Below are 16,518 nucleotides of genomic sequence, written 5' to 3' on the forward strand. Positions count from 1 at the left end.
CTTGGGTAGGTAATGATCTCAGCAGCTACATTGACAGTTTCTCATGTTCTAATTCACCTTCACAAATCCATGGAATCATTTTTTTGGCTAAAGTAATGTTAGTCAGTGACATTCGCGGCATTTATAAAAAGGACCCCCCGTGGCAGCCATTTTTGATTCTTAAGATCCAAAGGCTGCTGAAAGAACAATTGAATAAAGTTAAGGATCGGAGAAGCTGGATTTTCTTGTTCTCTGTGAAATGAAACTAGTCTTTTTCTTCCGCTTCCCCTTGAAAGCAAAAGTCTGCTATAGGGGGTTGTAGCTGTGTCAAAGCCGCTGGGATGCCACTGCTGATCACTTTAATTACTACGACTAAGGAGGATAAAATTAAAAGTAGCACCATTGAAGCAGTGGAAGAAAGCTTGCCTAGATGTCGGTGAACTGTGAAATATAAAAATTGCATACCAATACATTTTTATGGAAAGGAAACAAGGAATTACATTACTTATTCTTGAAGAGTTTGTCCTTAAATTGTCAAGTTTTACTAGTGCATCTATCTTCTGCAGATTGTAGGCCATTTCAGAATGATAAGGAAAATATAACTTGAAGACATCTTGTGAAAGGGCTAATAATTATTTTTTCAGTTTGTGTCCAAAGTGGTTACTTCTGATCTAGCTTCTATATTTGAAAATTTTAAATGCATTTATTGAAATACAAGCTCTTTGCACTGTAGCAGGACTTTTGCCTTGTTCTAAACAAGTTAGTTTCCCTTCACCTCTCAGCATTTAATAGCACAAAGGGGAATTTGATCTGATTTGTATAGCCTAAGTGTAAGCAAAAAACTGGGTTTAAAAAAAAAATTGCAGTAACAGTGGGGCCTCAGAAGAGTTTTATACACCAGTTATATAATAGAAAGGACCAGTACTTTGAAGTCAGACAGACATAGATTTTAATTCTTACTGTGCCATTTACAAGATGTCTGACCTTGGGCAGTGTATTTAAGTGAGATTCAGTTTCTGTCAAATCAGAAAGAAAGTAGTTGACTTTACAGTTGTGAGTAGTACATGAGACAACATGCAGAAAACACTGTGCACGGGCATGGAACTAGTATTGACTCAAAAACGCGTTACAGTTTTTAAAAGACGGTCTTGGAGAGGGAGGCTTCCCAAAGTACAGCTGCCATCAAACCTTTCAAAGAGTACTTCCATCTTACAAAATCTAGAGTACCCACAAAACTTGGTCTAACTCTAAATAATTCTATTTAGAAAAAAGTCAATGTCATCAGACCCACTCTCAGAAATAGGAAGCTTAATTACTTCAGTTATTTAAGTGAATTGAGACAAAGGTAAATCAAAGGTGTATAGTTTTCTATGTGTTGAAATTTTCAACTGTGCTTTTCTTTTTTATATCAATTTTCATGTTACCTCTGTATCCCAGTGAAGAGATTCCTTTTATTTTTTTCAGCAGACATAGTAAATATGGTCTATTTATAGCTATGAGTCTCTGTCTTCTTTTGAATACAGAACGGTCAAAATAGATAGCAATAACTCATGTCTGTACTTGGGTAGGTAGGTGAACCATCATTGTCAGAAATACTCATTATCTACATATTTGAGCAGTTTGTGCTGAATGCTATTAAAAATTTATGAAATCATTTTCCTTAACTCTCTGGTCATTTTATCCTTTTGACATAAACATTATATGTTTTTTTGAGGAAAATACGATTAGATTTTGTTGCTACCTAGTCTTTAAATATTAGTACAAAAAGTGACTTTTAAAATTTCTTTTTGTTCCCTGGCTGGTGTAGCTCAGTGGATTGAGCATGGGCCTGTGAACCAAAAGATCACGGTTCGATTCCCAGTCAGGGCACGTGCCTGGGTTGCAGGCCAGTTCCCAGCAGGGGCCAGTTCCCAGCAGGGGATGCACGAGAAGCAACCATACATTGATATTTCTCTCCCTCTCTCCTTCCCTTCCCCTCTAAAAATAAATAAATAAAATTTTAAAAAATAAATTTTTTTTGTTTTTAAAATTTTTTCATTGTTGTTCAATTACAGCTGCCCCCATTTTGCTCCGTTACTCTCCCCTGCCCTACCCACCCCCCTCTCCCACATTCAGTCCGCCACCCTGTTGTCTTTGTCCATGGGTCTTTTATAGTATTTAATGAAATAGTTTTATTTATAATGAATCTGGAAATTACTATCAAATTAAAATTGGTTACATAATCAATTGCTTTAATTACAAGCTTTTCCTTCTGACTTTAACAGCTAACTTCTATTTTCTCAGTTGGTTCTTTGTCTTAAGGGAAGTTAATGGGTGAGAAAACAAACAATGCAAATATGCCATCCCACTGGAGAGCTCTAGGCCCAAGCAGAATTTCTCTGTGGTGTTAGGACATTAGTAGAAAAGTAAATCAAGGCAATCTGATAGGGAACTAGAATTCTGTCAATCAGGCTCAAGATTTTGTGCTATGTCCATAAACTTTGTTTACTGTAGGGGTTTATGAGTTGTAACCTGCCCTTGCAGTCTGTTAATGAGGCTAAATCTTGCTACTTGAGAATTGAATTACAGCACACCTCTGGGCTAATGGTTGTAAACAGAAAGTCTCATTAGGGCTGCATTCTAGTTTGTTCATTTGCATTTTTTCTATTGTATAGAAAACAATGATGGGTAAATAGGTACAAACAAACAATTTACATGGAAATTGATAAAGTGTCCCTAATTAGTATTTAGAGTTGGTTTTATTGATGATTGTCTGCTTTAAATTGCACTCTTGGTCAGTCCTCTGAAACAACTGCAGAAGGAGTGTGATTTGGGGATGGAGAGGAGGGCATGGGGAATGTGGTAGCTTGTGAGAAAAAATTAGGTTCTCATTCCATATTTAGAAAGGAAGAATCATTTATTTCATTTAATTTAGTTAAGATGACCTAAGACCACCTCATCTTAGTCTGAATCACTAAATTCCAGTTTTACAAGAAGTTATTATTCATGCAGTGAAATTCACTTAAACCTAGTTGCCTGAGGCATATCCAATAATGATTTTTATTAGTACTCTTAACTTTTCTTAAGTTTGAAAAATGAAAGTTTAATAAAAGCTCAATTTTTTTCAGTTGGTCATGTAATTTGATAACTTTAGGGATCAAATAGTTTGGTGGTGATGAGCAAGGGCTCTGTAATCAAGTATACCTAAGCTAGACTCATGGCTCTGATGTTAGTTCTTGCTCTGTGATCTTGGAATTCTAAATCTAAATCTTCTCAGTGGTAAAAATTGAGTTGTAAGAATTAAATGAGATCATGTATGTAAAGGGCTTGTCACGTAAAAAATCAGAGAAATATCAGAAACCATCACCCAATTCACCATTGTTGAGCCTTTATTTCCTTTTATTTCTAGTATATTTTCCAAGTTAAGAAATAATTAATAGTGAGCTGAGGATTTTTTGTATATTATTCTTGCATCTTTAGTCCCACCCTGCCCAGTGCATACTAGTCCTAACTACAAATAAGCTTGTGGCTCTAAATACTAAGAAAATTTCCCTTGAATTTTAGATTTCTCTTCTTTTGCCCCTACCAAAATTACCACCCAGCCTTGGAAACTTACGTCTCTTCTCTTTCCATCCTTCCCCCAAGATTCTTTTTCAAAAATAAGTTTTTTTAAAATTTAAATTACTTTATTGTTGTTCAATTACAGTTGTCTGTATTTTCTCCCCACCCCTCCAAACCCACCTCCCTCTCTTGCTTCCACCCTCCCCCTTGGTTTTGTCCATGTGTCCTTTATAGCAGTTCCTGAAAACCCTTCTTTCCACTGCCCCCTCCCACCTCCCCTCTGGCGATTGTTAGATTATTCTTTTTTTTTTTTTTTAAAGATTTATTTATTTATCTTCAGAGGGGAAGGGAAGGAGAGAGAGAGAGAAACATCAATGTATGGTTGCCTTTCATGCGTCCCCTGCTGGGAACTGGCCTGCAGGGAACTGGCCTGCAACCCCAGTATGTGCCCTGACTGGGAGTCGAACCACGATTGTCTGGTTCGCAGGCCCGCGCTCAATCCACTGAGCTACACCAGCCAGGGCAGATTATTCTTAATTTCAATGACTCTGGTTATATTTTCTTTGCTTTTTTTCTTTTGTTGATTATGTTCCAGTTAAAGGTGAGATCATATGGTGTTTGTCCCTCACCCCCTGGCTTATCAAAAATAACTTGTATTATAAGAGTAGTGCATGTCTACTATAGAAAATGAAAAAAATGGAAGACAAAGATATCAAAAACCATATTTTCACTCCCAGGTATCTCTACCACAACAGTTTTGTGAATACTAAGTGTTTTTCTGTACATATATATTTATATGTATATTTATTTTGAGAAAATGACAAAACACGGTTATTACCATATAAACTACTTTTTTAGTCAAGTTGTGCTCTTCTCATTTAATGCGATGATTATATTCAGATTTCTGTAATTGGTTCAACAATTACTGAGACTAAATCTTGATACTTGAGAACTGTGAATTACAGCACACCTCTAGGCTAATAGTCATAAACAAAAAGTCCCATTAGGATTGCATTCTGATTTGTTCATGATCCAAGCTAGAATCTAACTCAGGATTGTACATTGTATCTGATTAATCCCTTTTGTTGGTGGTCATGATTGGTTAGTTGGTTTTATTGTGTCTCTTGTTTAAAAGACCAGGTCAGTTGTCCTGAATATTCTACCTTCTGGATTTGTTTGGTTGCTTCCTTGCTGTATCATTTATCATGTTTCTCTGTCCCCTGAGTTTATGATAAACTGGAAATTATATATAAAAGCTTTGTGTATTCACGTTAAACATTTGGACTACACTACTCTAGGTGGTGTGCATTTCATGTGTTTCACATCAAAAAACATATAATAATATATGGTTTACCCAATATTTAATGATGCTATGACTGACCATTAGATTATTGGTTCCTAATCCATGATCTAGTACAATTACGTTTTCCCTTTGCTAATAGGAAATAATCTGTGTGTGTTACTTACGTGTATGTTTCTATTACTATCTCGCCGTGAACCAGACTTAGTGATGTAAAAGTTGTTTTTATGCTCACAGGTTCTGTAGATCAGGACTTCAGACAGGGTGTGGTGGGGATGCTTGGTCTCTGTTCCATATTGTCTGTGCCTTGAGGCTGGAGAGACTTCAACAGTTGGGGTGACTCAAAATGGCTAAAGGCTGAGATCATCTGAAGGCATCTTCATTCACATATCTGGCACGTGGGCCAGGAAAACCCAAGGCAGAATTCAGTTGGGACTGTGAACTACAGCACCTGCACATAACAGGATTCTCACGGCATGACAACTAGGTTCCCAGAGAGTATTTTCTCTTGAAAATACAAGAATTTCAAGAGAACTGGGTAAAAGTGGTGTGGCCTTGGAAATCCTCTACAACATTTCTACATTTTGTTGATTATGTATAGGTCACTAAAGCTGGCCCAAATTCAAGGGGAAAGGAGTTAAACTGTGGTTCCTGATGATTGAGTGTAAGGTTACCTTGGAGAGAGCATGTGAGATGAGAAATTCTGTTCTAGCCATCTTTTAAAAACACAGGCTGTGACTGTATATTAACATCCTGTTCCCCATCAGATATTTACCTAAGAGCTTTAATAGCAATTAATAATCCTTGTCAGAATCTGTGATTGCTTTATGAATGAAAGTTTACTTTTATAGTTTTACCTTTTTAAAATTATCATTATAGCTGGTATTATTTTGTAAACTAGAACTTTGCGTCATTGACTGGGACTGTTTAGTTAGCTACCCTAAATTCAGTTCCTACTGAAAAGACAATTGCTTGATTCTTTTATTTTAATTGCTTATTTTCAGGAATTGTTTTTTAAAGTGAGTTTGTACATCCTTGTAAGAACTTTTTGAAAATGTTTTTTTAATTCTTATCCAAATATATGTGTTTAATGATTTTGAGAGAGAGAAAGAGAGAGGGAAAGAATCATCAATCAGCTGCTTCCTGTACATGCTCTCATGGCAACCTCTGTATGTGCCCTGACCAGGGATCAAATCCAAAACCTTTCAGTGTTTGGGGCAATGCTGCAACCAACTGAGCCACTTAGCTGGGGCCTTATAACTTGTTGCACATCATAATGAATTGATGAATTTTCATTGATTCATTGTGTGATTTCATTGATTCAATTCAATGCAGCCATTGTTGTTTTTGATACTGAAGTTGTTTCCGTTTGTTTAGTGGGAACTTCAAGCTTGTTTGTGGATCAGTTTGACACCTCCATTAATCTACCTCCATTAATTTTGACAGCTCTCATTTCTAGCCATTTCAAAATTTGTGAAAGAATTTTGTAGGCTTGAGCTCCACCAACCTGGTGCCTACCTCGGCGCCCAATAATATTACCTGCCACATTTAATTGCCCTTTTTTAAATGTTCAGATTCATTAATTTCTGACACTGCAGCCAATTACTCCCCTATTCATGAAAGCCTATTCATGAAAGCCTCTTCTAGTCTGATTCTCAGGATACATCAGTGTTTTAGTTCCCCTCCTCTTTCTGTGTCTTTTCCTCTTCTTATCTAAATGTAGATATTTTCCATGTTTTAGTTAGTAGCCCTTCTTTTCCTCTATAGTACCTCCTCAATTGCTTTCTGGTAACTCTCGCCTTCAGTTCTGTGGTCATAGTTTGACTTGACTTCTAGCATCAATTTCACTTGCCACCTACTGACATCTTTACTCTGATGTCCTGCCCACTTCTCAACCCAGTCTGCCCTCCCCTACAATTGCTCTCTCTCCTTTCTTATAGTTCCTCTTAGTTTTTTTGTTCTATTCTATTTCTATTCTTAGTGTCATAGTTCTGGTAGTTGCCCAAGTTTAAAACTTCTGAGTCAGCGTTTTTCTTCCCTCCACATCTATTTAGTTACCAAGAATTAGTACAGACAGCAACTCTACCTCTGATATATTTCTTGCACTTGTCACTTTCCATTCTCATTGCCACCGCCCAAGTTCTAGATCTCATTATAACTTCTTGGACTATCGTAGTAGCCTCCCAATGAGTCTCTTTCCTGTCCCTCTATACCAGCCTGTCTTACGCACTGTTGTCAGATTAGTCTTTCTTAAATACACCTCTGGTTGGTCACACACAAAACCAAACATTTAGTTGGCCCTCACTTTCTTTAGAATAAAAACAAAGTACTTCACCCTGTTGGGTGGGGCCTCTGCAGTCTATCTGCACAGCTTTATCTCTCTTGCCTTGTCTTTCTGTCATTATTTTTGCCCTGTGCTCAAGAAAACTAGATTATAGACTTTCCCCCAGTATACTTTTCCACCTCAGTGTTCTTTGTATTGTTCCTATCTCCTAGTCTCTACTACACTGACTCTAGTAACTACCAGCTCCCACCTGTACCCATCCTAAGTCCTGCTCATTCTGCAGGTCTGGCTCAAAAACCATGATGCTATGATGCCTTCTGTTTGTTTCTCTGCCAAAATGTTCTTTCTTCTGAACTCTAGCTGCACTTTGATCAGACCTCCTTATTGTGGCTATTTTATCTTTCCCTTTATATTATAAGCCTTAGAGAGGATGAATTATAAATTTTCATGCTTAAAATTTCTATAGTAAGTACCAAGTACCAAGGTATGTTCTGAGGACCATAGATACAAAGATAAGTCATATATAGTTCCTGCTTCCAAGTAGCTCTGTTCTACTAAGAAGGAGGCACTTATACAGAGTTATAGAATAACTTGACAAATATTATTTTAAAAAGTGATAACACACACAGAGTGCTTTATCCCACCAATAGGGAGGAGGGAAGAAGTTTAGTGGATTTAAAGTGTATCTTGAAGAATGAGTAGGAGTTAAATAAGAATGAGGGAAGAACATTCTAGGAAGAGAAAATGACGTATTCAAATCTATGAAACTACATAATACATGCAATTCTGTATGAATAGATGTGAGGTTTATTGAAGGCTGGGAGAGGTTAAGGGAAGGTAATACAGCAAAGTTATATTAGGGCCAGATTATTTCAGCCTTTGTTTTGTCATTATAAAGTCTTATTTCACATACTTTTTATGTTACAAAGCAATTTTACGTTGATTATGTGTGATTCATGATAACTTTTTAGTGGAGAAAAATTGTTTTAGTTATTTAATTCTCTAGATTTTGGTTATTTTTAATATAAAAGACACATATTTTACTTTTCAGTGTGCAACTGCGGGGTGGGGGGGTAGGAATGAAGATAGTACATCAGTTATCCAATTCTAATAATAAAACTACCAACAAGAACTTGTGTAACTAACATACTGTTCCCATTCCCATTCCTACTTTAGCTCCTTAAATGTACCATTTCCTATATTTGATCAACATGGTGTAGCAGCATTTTTTGCCATCAAATATGTCTTCTAGTCAGTGCGTTCTATGCCTTTATTAGAAAATAGCAAATTAAATTCTGTTCTTAAAAATAACATATTAATTGAAGTTCTGTTTTCAGTATTATGACTTTTTACTGTAAGCCTGATTATTTTATTAATAATAGTTTCTGCTATTTCCTCAGGAATATATATTGTCAAACATTCTTTAGAGGCTCGTTTGAGTTTTTAACAGACATTTTAATACAGTAATTTTGTAAATGTTTTTTTTTTAAATCTGATTCTAGGATGTCTTTTAAAGATGGTGTGACATCCAACTGATATAGAGCATCCTATTTATAATGTGGGCCAAGCACCATGCTGTAAACCAGTTACTATCATGATGATCAGATTGAAAATGAAATTGCATTTCTGTCAATTACTGAGTTGGCAACTGTTCAATATATCTTAGCAGCAAGATGAAGAGCGACGTCGGCAGCTGAGAGAGAGAGCTCGTCAGCTAATAGCAGAAGCTCGATCTGGAGTGAAGATGTCAGAACTTCCCAGCTATGGTGAAATGGCTACAGAAAAGTTGAAAGAAAGGTCAAAGGCATCTGGAGGTGAGTTAAAAAATCTTGTATCATATTCTACAGACAACCCAGAAATCCACAGTAGACCTTTTGGGACTTCTTATTCTTACTTCAAAATGTTGCCTCAAATACATAAAGTTTTTTTTTATTATTTTATTGGGGTTACAAAATTATATAGGTTTCAGGTGCACAATTTCACAATTGTGTGTTCTAACATATTGATATGTTACAGAACATGTAGAGGAAACATAATAAATCAGTAGATAATTGTTACTGTCTTTCAAATCAACTTTTTGGCTTACTTTTTAACAACTCAAGGAGTATTTTCTTAGAATATGATTTAGGAGAAAACTCACATAGACTTAGTCTCCTTATCTTAAGAGGGTCTTCAGTATCTTCAGAAATTATTCTAAGCTTGTTAATGTTGGGACAAAGACTGTATATACTGTAATTAAAGAGAACTTTAATTTGCTCTTCAGTGTTCAATTTTGGCGTCTTTAACTTGGAACTTTTTATAATAAATTTTTATTTAAGAGGAATATATTCAAAAGGCCTGTGGATTTTCTTTTTTAATATTTTATTTTTAGAGAGATGGGAAAGGAGGGAGAAAGAGGGAGAGAGAAGCATCAGTCTGTGGTTGCCTCTCATGTGCCCTCTACTGGAGACCTGGCCTGCAACCCAGGCATGTGCCCTGACTGGGAATTGAACCCGTGACCCTTTGGTTCACAGGCCCATACTCAATCCACTGAGCCACACCAGCAATGATGGGGTTTTTAATTTCAAAGTTGTATAACCTGTTTATCTACCATGTCCTGTCAGGTACTTGTCTTGAGTTAGTCTTAGAATGCTAAGATCACTATAAAGAATAGTCAAATGAGGACTCAATTGAGACAGAGAACTAAAACAAAGGTAAGCTATTTCTAGGTCAATGATAAGTTTGTTCAAAGCAAATTGAAACATCCTGCTGTTATTTCTAATTGATTCCTTATATTAGAAGCTTACTGCTATAGAGAATTCTACCTAATGCCTATAGCATATAACCTTCCTTTTCATAAATTTGGAAGCTGCTTTCTCAGACAACCATGTGTCTCTCCCTCTGGTCTTCTGAGAAGGTTTACATCTCAGTGAAATCCTTCATCTTACCTTTTCAACTATCATTCCGAATTTTAATTGCAATTTCTACACTCTCTACTATAGCATTATAGTAACATCACTAATTACTTGCAGCTATATTTATATTAATGCTATGATAATTTCCTTCTCTTATTATTTTTTCTTTGATTTTTTAAAAGATTTTATTTATTTGTTTTTAAAGAGGGGGAGGGAAGGAGAAAGAGAGGAAGAGAAACATTAGTGTGTGGTTGCCACTCACATGGCCCCCACTGGGGACCTGGCCCACAACCCAGGCAAACACTCTTGATTGGGAATCAAAGCAGAGACCCTTTGGTTCACAGGCCAATGCTTAATCCACTGAGCCACACCAGGGCATCTTTCCTTTATTAATAATGAGATGTTTCTTAGACGTTATAAAATTCCAGATATATTCTAAGTGTCTTAACATTTTTTTGCCTCCTTATATCTCAGGATGATAGGGAAAAAAACCCCTAAAACTTCACATTCTTGGCCTTCCAGATACACTGTCCTAAAGTACTAAGCCTACCTACCTGTGGCATCATAGACCCATAGGAGAATAGTAATGTAGCATGGAGAGGCACCCAGTGTCTCTTTTAATTTTTTCCCAAGCAATGAGCAAGTAACTATGCTAAATGAATTGTAAACTCTGGGAAGGCTAAGAATTAAATATTTTGATTGATGGTATGGGATGGGTCAGCTATGTAATTGGTGAGCTATGTAATTGGTCAGCTATGTAATTGGTCTCATCCAACCCTAGTTGAGGCTAAATCAGGACATGACTAAGCAGAGAGACTTTATCATTGTTACAGCCCCCAAAATTGCTATCTTCCCTCCTTGGTAGCTAGGGAAAATGAAGGCCATATTTTGGCATCGTTCAACAGTCAACAAAATAAATAAAGAACAAGTGAGGATTGGATCTGCAGAGCTAGCAAAGAGGTAAAGACAAGAACAGTGAGAGCCAGTTAAAGTGAAGATGGGACAGGGCTGAAAAGGTGACTTTTAAGAACCTGCTGACGAGTCTAGATTCTGTTCTCTAAGACCAAAGTGACCAGGGTTTATTTTTCCCATAGGACATCATACAGTGAATGTTGGAAGCATCCACATATTATATAGCAGGCTGTTAATCAGGTTAACCTACAAGTGGAGCAGACCTATTACCTGACCTGAGAGGTAGATGTTGGCCTGTCTCCACAAAGGCATATGACTCAGACTAGGTTTGCTCTGGCCTCAGGGTCTAAAAGCTGAAGTTATTAGGGCTGAGAGCTGGGGAAATAGACCTTTAGGATAAAAAAAGAGGGTAAAATTCCTGCCTGAAATACAATCGTCCTTATAGACGCTTTTATCCATTAGCAGTGCCAGCCACAGTGCTGGAATAGGATTTGGCAAACTTCCTGAAAAGGGCCAGAGTAAATACTTCAGGCTTTGTAGGCCATATGGTCTCTGTCTTAATTATTCAACTATGCCCTTATAGCCTGAAAGCAGACTTGAACAATATGTAAATTAGTGGGCATGCCTGTTATTTACCCCCAAGAAAGTGGTGGGCTGGATTTTGCCCATGCACTCTACTTTGCTGATTCTTGTATAGCAAATTCAAAATTCACTTGGGGTCACAAAAGTCTAATTCCTAAATGAAAATGATCCTGTGAGGTTGATAATCCAGGGGAAAGAATTAAGAAATTAGTATTCACTTTTCAGTGTCTAGTGGGGGTCTTCAAATTTGATTAAGGAATAGTGTGAAAGGAGGAAAGAGAAATTAAGTACAGACCAGCCTAAATGGAGAATTACGGTAGGGAGACTTTGGAAGCAATGGTTCAGAGTGAAAAAGATGGAATAGTTTACTCAAGAGCTGAAATAATAAGGTGAAAGCATAGCCTGAGGAATGTGTTGAACATGACTTATTAAGACTCATTGCCTGCACCATTCTCAAGCAGTATCCAGGCACAGTGAAGAAAGGAAACTTAAGTTTAAAGTGAGGTGTCTACATCTTCGTGACATCCACAGAAAATATATGTGGGTTATTTTAGGTCAGTATAGCCATGGATTCAAGCAACTCACTTGCATCCTATTGCAACCAGAAATAGCCTTTTGAAATTACAGAATCACACAAGCCTAAGGAGCTACAGTCTGGCTTTTGCTTGTTCTCCTTTTGACAGTTGTAGGACTTAATGAGAGAATTGGTACACTATATGTTTTATTGTGGTTTTATTGTGGTATACTATACGTTTTATTGTGGTATACTATATGTTTTTTTCAATTACTGCATCATTTTGTAATTGCAGACCTATAACAGCCTCATTTAAAAATTGTCACTGTGTAACAAACTGGTGGGTTTATATATTGATCTTTCTTGGCAGGGTATAGCTGTTTGGTGACAAAATTTGGTATTTTCAATTTTAGTTGAATGGTGTTATGGTCAGACTATGGCCTGAATTTCTGCTTTAAGAATTAATGTTTTTATTTTGCCCAAATAAATGTTAAATTTTTGTTAATAGTCCAAGTACACGTGCAAGGAGTTGTTTGTCTGGTAAGATGATATTATATCATATATTTATTATAGATTTCATGGCATGTTATATATGATATATTTTATATGCTTTATATATGTTTGTATTTACTCTGTAGGTTATTACTTTCATTTGTGTTAGGTTAGGGTCATTTAACTTTTTTTATTGTATTTTCTGCATTACCATTTATACCCTTTATACCTCCTTACTTGCCACAATCACCACCCTATTGTCCATGTCCATGAGTCATTTGACTTTTAAACAGACATTTTTGACTCTCTTTGATTTAGATAAAGTAGTGTATTTTGCTTTTGTATTTCAAATGAGTGAAGAAAATGTTGTGGGGTTTTTTTGTTGTTGTTGTTTTGTCCATGAGAATGTTTTTTTTTCCCCCGTTAAGTTTTTTTTTTTGATTATGCTGTTACAGTTGTTCTATTCCCTCCCTTCATTCCGCTCCACCCTACCCCCCCGCCCCCACCATTACCCCCCTTTAGTTTATGACCATGTGCCTCAAGTTATTTAGATTCTATATTTCCCATGCTATTCTTGCCCCCCATCTATTTTCTATCTACTGTCTATGCTACTTATTTTTTGTACCTTCGCCCCCCTTCTCCTCCTCCCACTCCCCTGTTGCTAACCCTCCTTGAAATCTTCATTTCTATGTTTCCACTCCTGATCTAGCTGTCCTTTTAGTTTGCTTTTGTTTTAGGTGTGGTTGTTAATAACTGTGAGTTTGTTGTCCTTTCACTGTTCATGTTTCTTTAACTTCTTTTTCTTAGATAAGTCCCTTTAACATTTCATATAATAAGGGCTTGGTGATGATGAACTTCTTGAATTTGATCTTATCTGAGAAGCACTTTATCTGTCCTTTCATTCTAAATGAAAGTTTTGCTGGATAGAGCAATCTTGGTTATAGGTCTTTGGATTTCATGACTTGGAATACCTCTTTCCAGCCCCTTCTTGCCTGTAAGGTCTCTTTTGAGAAATCCACTGACAGTCTGATGGGGACTCCTTTGTAGGTGACTGTCCCCTTAGTTCTTGCTGCTTCTAGGATTTTCTCCTTCATTTTAATTTTGGCTAATGTAATGATGATGTGCCTTGGTGTGTTCCTTCTTGGGTCCAACTTCTTTGGTACTCTCTGAGCTTCCTGGATTTCCTGGAAGTCTATTTCCTTTGCCAGATTGGGAAAATTCTCCTTTATTATTTGTTCAAATAAGTTTTCCACTGGTGGCTGTGCCTTTCCCCCTTCTGGTACCCCTATAATTCGGATGTTGGAGCATTTAAAGATGTCCTGGAGGTTCCTAAAACTCTCCTCATTTCTTTGAATTCTTGCTTCTTGACTCTCTTTTGTTTGGCCATTATTTGCTTTCTTCTGGTCCACTCCATTGATTTGAGTCCCAATTTTCTTTTCATTGCTGTTGGTTTCCTGTGCAATTCCATTCATTTCAATTAGTTTTGCCTTCATATATTTGTCTATTGTGGCTATAATGAACCAGTTCTGTGAGCATCCTGATGACCAGTGTTTTAAACTGTGTGTCTGTGAGTTTTGCTATTTCTTCATTGCTTAGATTTATAGGCTCTGGGGCTTTGAGATCTTCTTGAGCCATTTTTGGTCTGTTCAAGCCCTTTAAGTGTGAGGAGCGGAGCCTTGGACTCTCAGGTCACTGGGTTGTGATGCTGTATGTGGGGGCGTGGTCAGAGCAGGTAAATGGCAGCTCCCTCTGCTGTTTCTCACAGTTGGGTGAGGAGCAGAGCCTTAGGTGGTTCACCAGGGCCGGGCCACTCAGAGTCGCTGGGTTATGACGCTGTATGTGGAGGTGGGGTCAGAGCAGGGAAATGGCGGAGCCCTCCCTGCCGCCTGCTGCAGGGACCCACTGTGTTCTGGTCCAATTGCCCACTCCCTCGCTTGTCTATCCGCGCACCAATGCACAACCACAGTCAACCCGCAGCCCTGCTCCCCCGCTGTCTCCCCCGCGGTCGCTCGCTCACTCGGTCACTGGCTCGGTCACTCTCTAGGTCCCACCCTGCGCCTGGATTCCACGCACCTGAGTTTGTCTGACCGAGTTTTCCTGTGCTACCCCGCTCTGCCACCTGCTGGTTTCTCCCCTTACCAGTCAGGCTGAAGAATTTGTTAACAGAATTCCAAAAAGTTCAATATTCTGTATTCTGGCTGTGTTTTCTGTTGCTAATATTTAGTTGTCTCTAAACTTGGTTGTGTGAGAAGGCATGGCAAATCCACCTATGCCTCCATCTTGGCGGAAGTCCCCCCTTGAGAATGTTTGTGTGCCTGCATTATCTTTATTTCAGTTATGGAAAATAGATTTATCTAAATTTGTTGAACCAAAATAAAATCTTATAGGCCTTCAGTGATTTTTATTTTCAGCTTCTATTAATAATATATTTATATTGTGTTTTTTATCTTTTTTATTTCTGTAGGATAGCTTTAAAAGTTATTAATTTTATAGGGACTGGAGAATTTAGGAATCATGATATAAATGAGAAATTTTTTTCTGAATGTTTTTCGACTATTTTTCTGAATATGTTTTTAATGATACCTGTTTCTTTTTTAAAAGTACAGATACTCCTTTTATTACTGTCACCAGATATTTTGGTTTATCATTCAATGTATTTATAAAGAATAAGTGTTATAAGACTGTCCTAATGGCTGTTCAGTTAATCACACCACTGGGATCCTCATTTTGCTTATATCACTATGCATTGTCAACTGGAGTGCGTTGTTTCATTCTCATGAGTATCCAGTCTCCTTTTACTTTTTCCTGCATACATTACACATGCCATACCTGCAAATCAGCTTCTATTATCTCTAATTTGCTTTCTGCTACATTCACCTACTGGGTTTTCTAGTGGTTAGCCGTAAAGAGATAGATAGATACAAGATATCAATATACATAGAAGTATGGGATAGATATATCTTATATACATATAGATAGTATCTTAAACACACACAGATACACATACATTTTAATTCTTGTAGAATGCATTTAGAGTATATTCACAGGTGTTAAGAAATATGTAACACTAACTGTTGAAAAGAATTCAAGGGCCATTGTAAAACTCAAATCAGTGAATGGAAAGAAAATGGAAATCCATTCTTAAGAAGACCTGAGCTTTATAGGAGATCAATTTTTACTCTTGCCCTCCCAAATAGTAATCCTTTTATCTAAGGTTAGCAATACATATATAAACATTGAGTAACCCACTCAGTATTACTGGTGAGTGGTAGGGTAGAGGGAGATTCATTTTGCTGGGAAATAAAATGAACGGTATCTGTTTAACATCAAACAGGAGCCTGACACTGTGTAAGTGAGTAATGAAAGGAGGTGTAATTTTCTACATATTTCCAGAACCTGCAAGTATCCATATCTGACCACATTTTCAGATTTAACTATTTCTTTTTAGAACAATACTATCTTTCTAGTTGCTCATACTGGAGAGTCAGTATTGATATGTGCCTTACCTTCAGTATCCCTCCCCCAACCACCTACTACTGTTCAGTCAAGTTTTCCAGTCATGTCATACCCATTTCCTAATTTTTTTTGTTCTAGGTTAGGCTCCCCACACTGTTTGCCTGGGGGTTATAACAGTCTACAACCTGGATTTCCTGCCTCCAGCCTTTCTGTATTCCAGTCCAACATGCAGGTCGGCAGTCCTGCATGAAGGATGATGTCACATGGATAACGCACCCATGTACAATTCCTAGACCACTTTTTCTTTCACATAAAAAGCATATCAGATTGTAAGCAAGAGTGATATTATAGAAATAGTATTGAAGCTACTCTAATTTATTAAAGACATAAGCTTCAGTGCGTTTAATTGTTTTATACACAATTCTTTGAACATAACCTAATCTTTCCTGCTGCCTGTAATGCCCTCCTCTCAACTTGTACCTTTTATATATATATTTTTTAAGATACAAGTCATACCATTTATTATCCACACCAGCAGAAATTTTGGTTGTTACATTAAATACAG

At 37.2% G+C, this 16,518-nt stretch overlaps 1 protein-coding gene across 10 annotated transcripts in view; it reads left to right on the forward strand.

Moving 5' to 3' along the window:
* Positions 1-16,518, forward strand: part of EHBP1 (EH domain binding protein 1) — a 375,639-nt gene that overhangs the window by 302,783 nt on the left and 56,338 nt on the right. For 8 of the 10 annotated variants that reach the window (XM_053667020.1, XM_053667021.1, XM_053667023.1 and 5 more), the window contains one exon: positions 8,770-8,917. In XM_053667020.1, the coding sequence (XP_053522995.1) occupies positions 8,770-8,917 (148 nt within the window). The remainder of the gene's footprint in view (positions 1-8,769; positions 8,918-16,518) is intronic. The other 2 variants (XM_053667024.1, XM_053667028.1) reach the window with 1 other exon arrangement.

Source organism: Artibeus jamaicensis, unplaced genomic scaffold (assembly GCF_021234435.1).
Source record: "Artibeus jamaicensis isolate MK-2021 breed Jamaican fruit bat unplaced genomic scaffold, CSHL_Jam_final contig_465, whole genome shotgun sequence".
Classification (NCBI taxonomy): domain Eukaryota; kingdom Metazoa; phylum Chordata; class Mammalia; order Chiroptera; family Phyllostomidae; genus Artibeus; species Artibeus jamaicensis.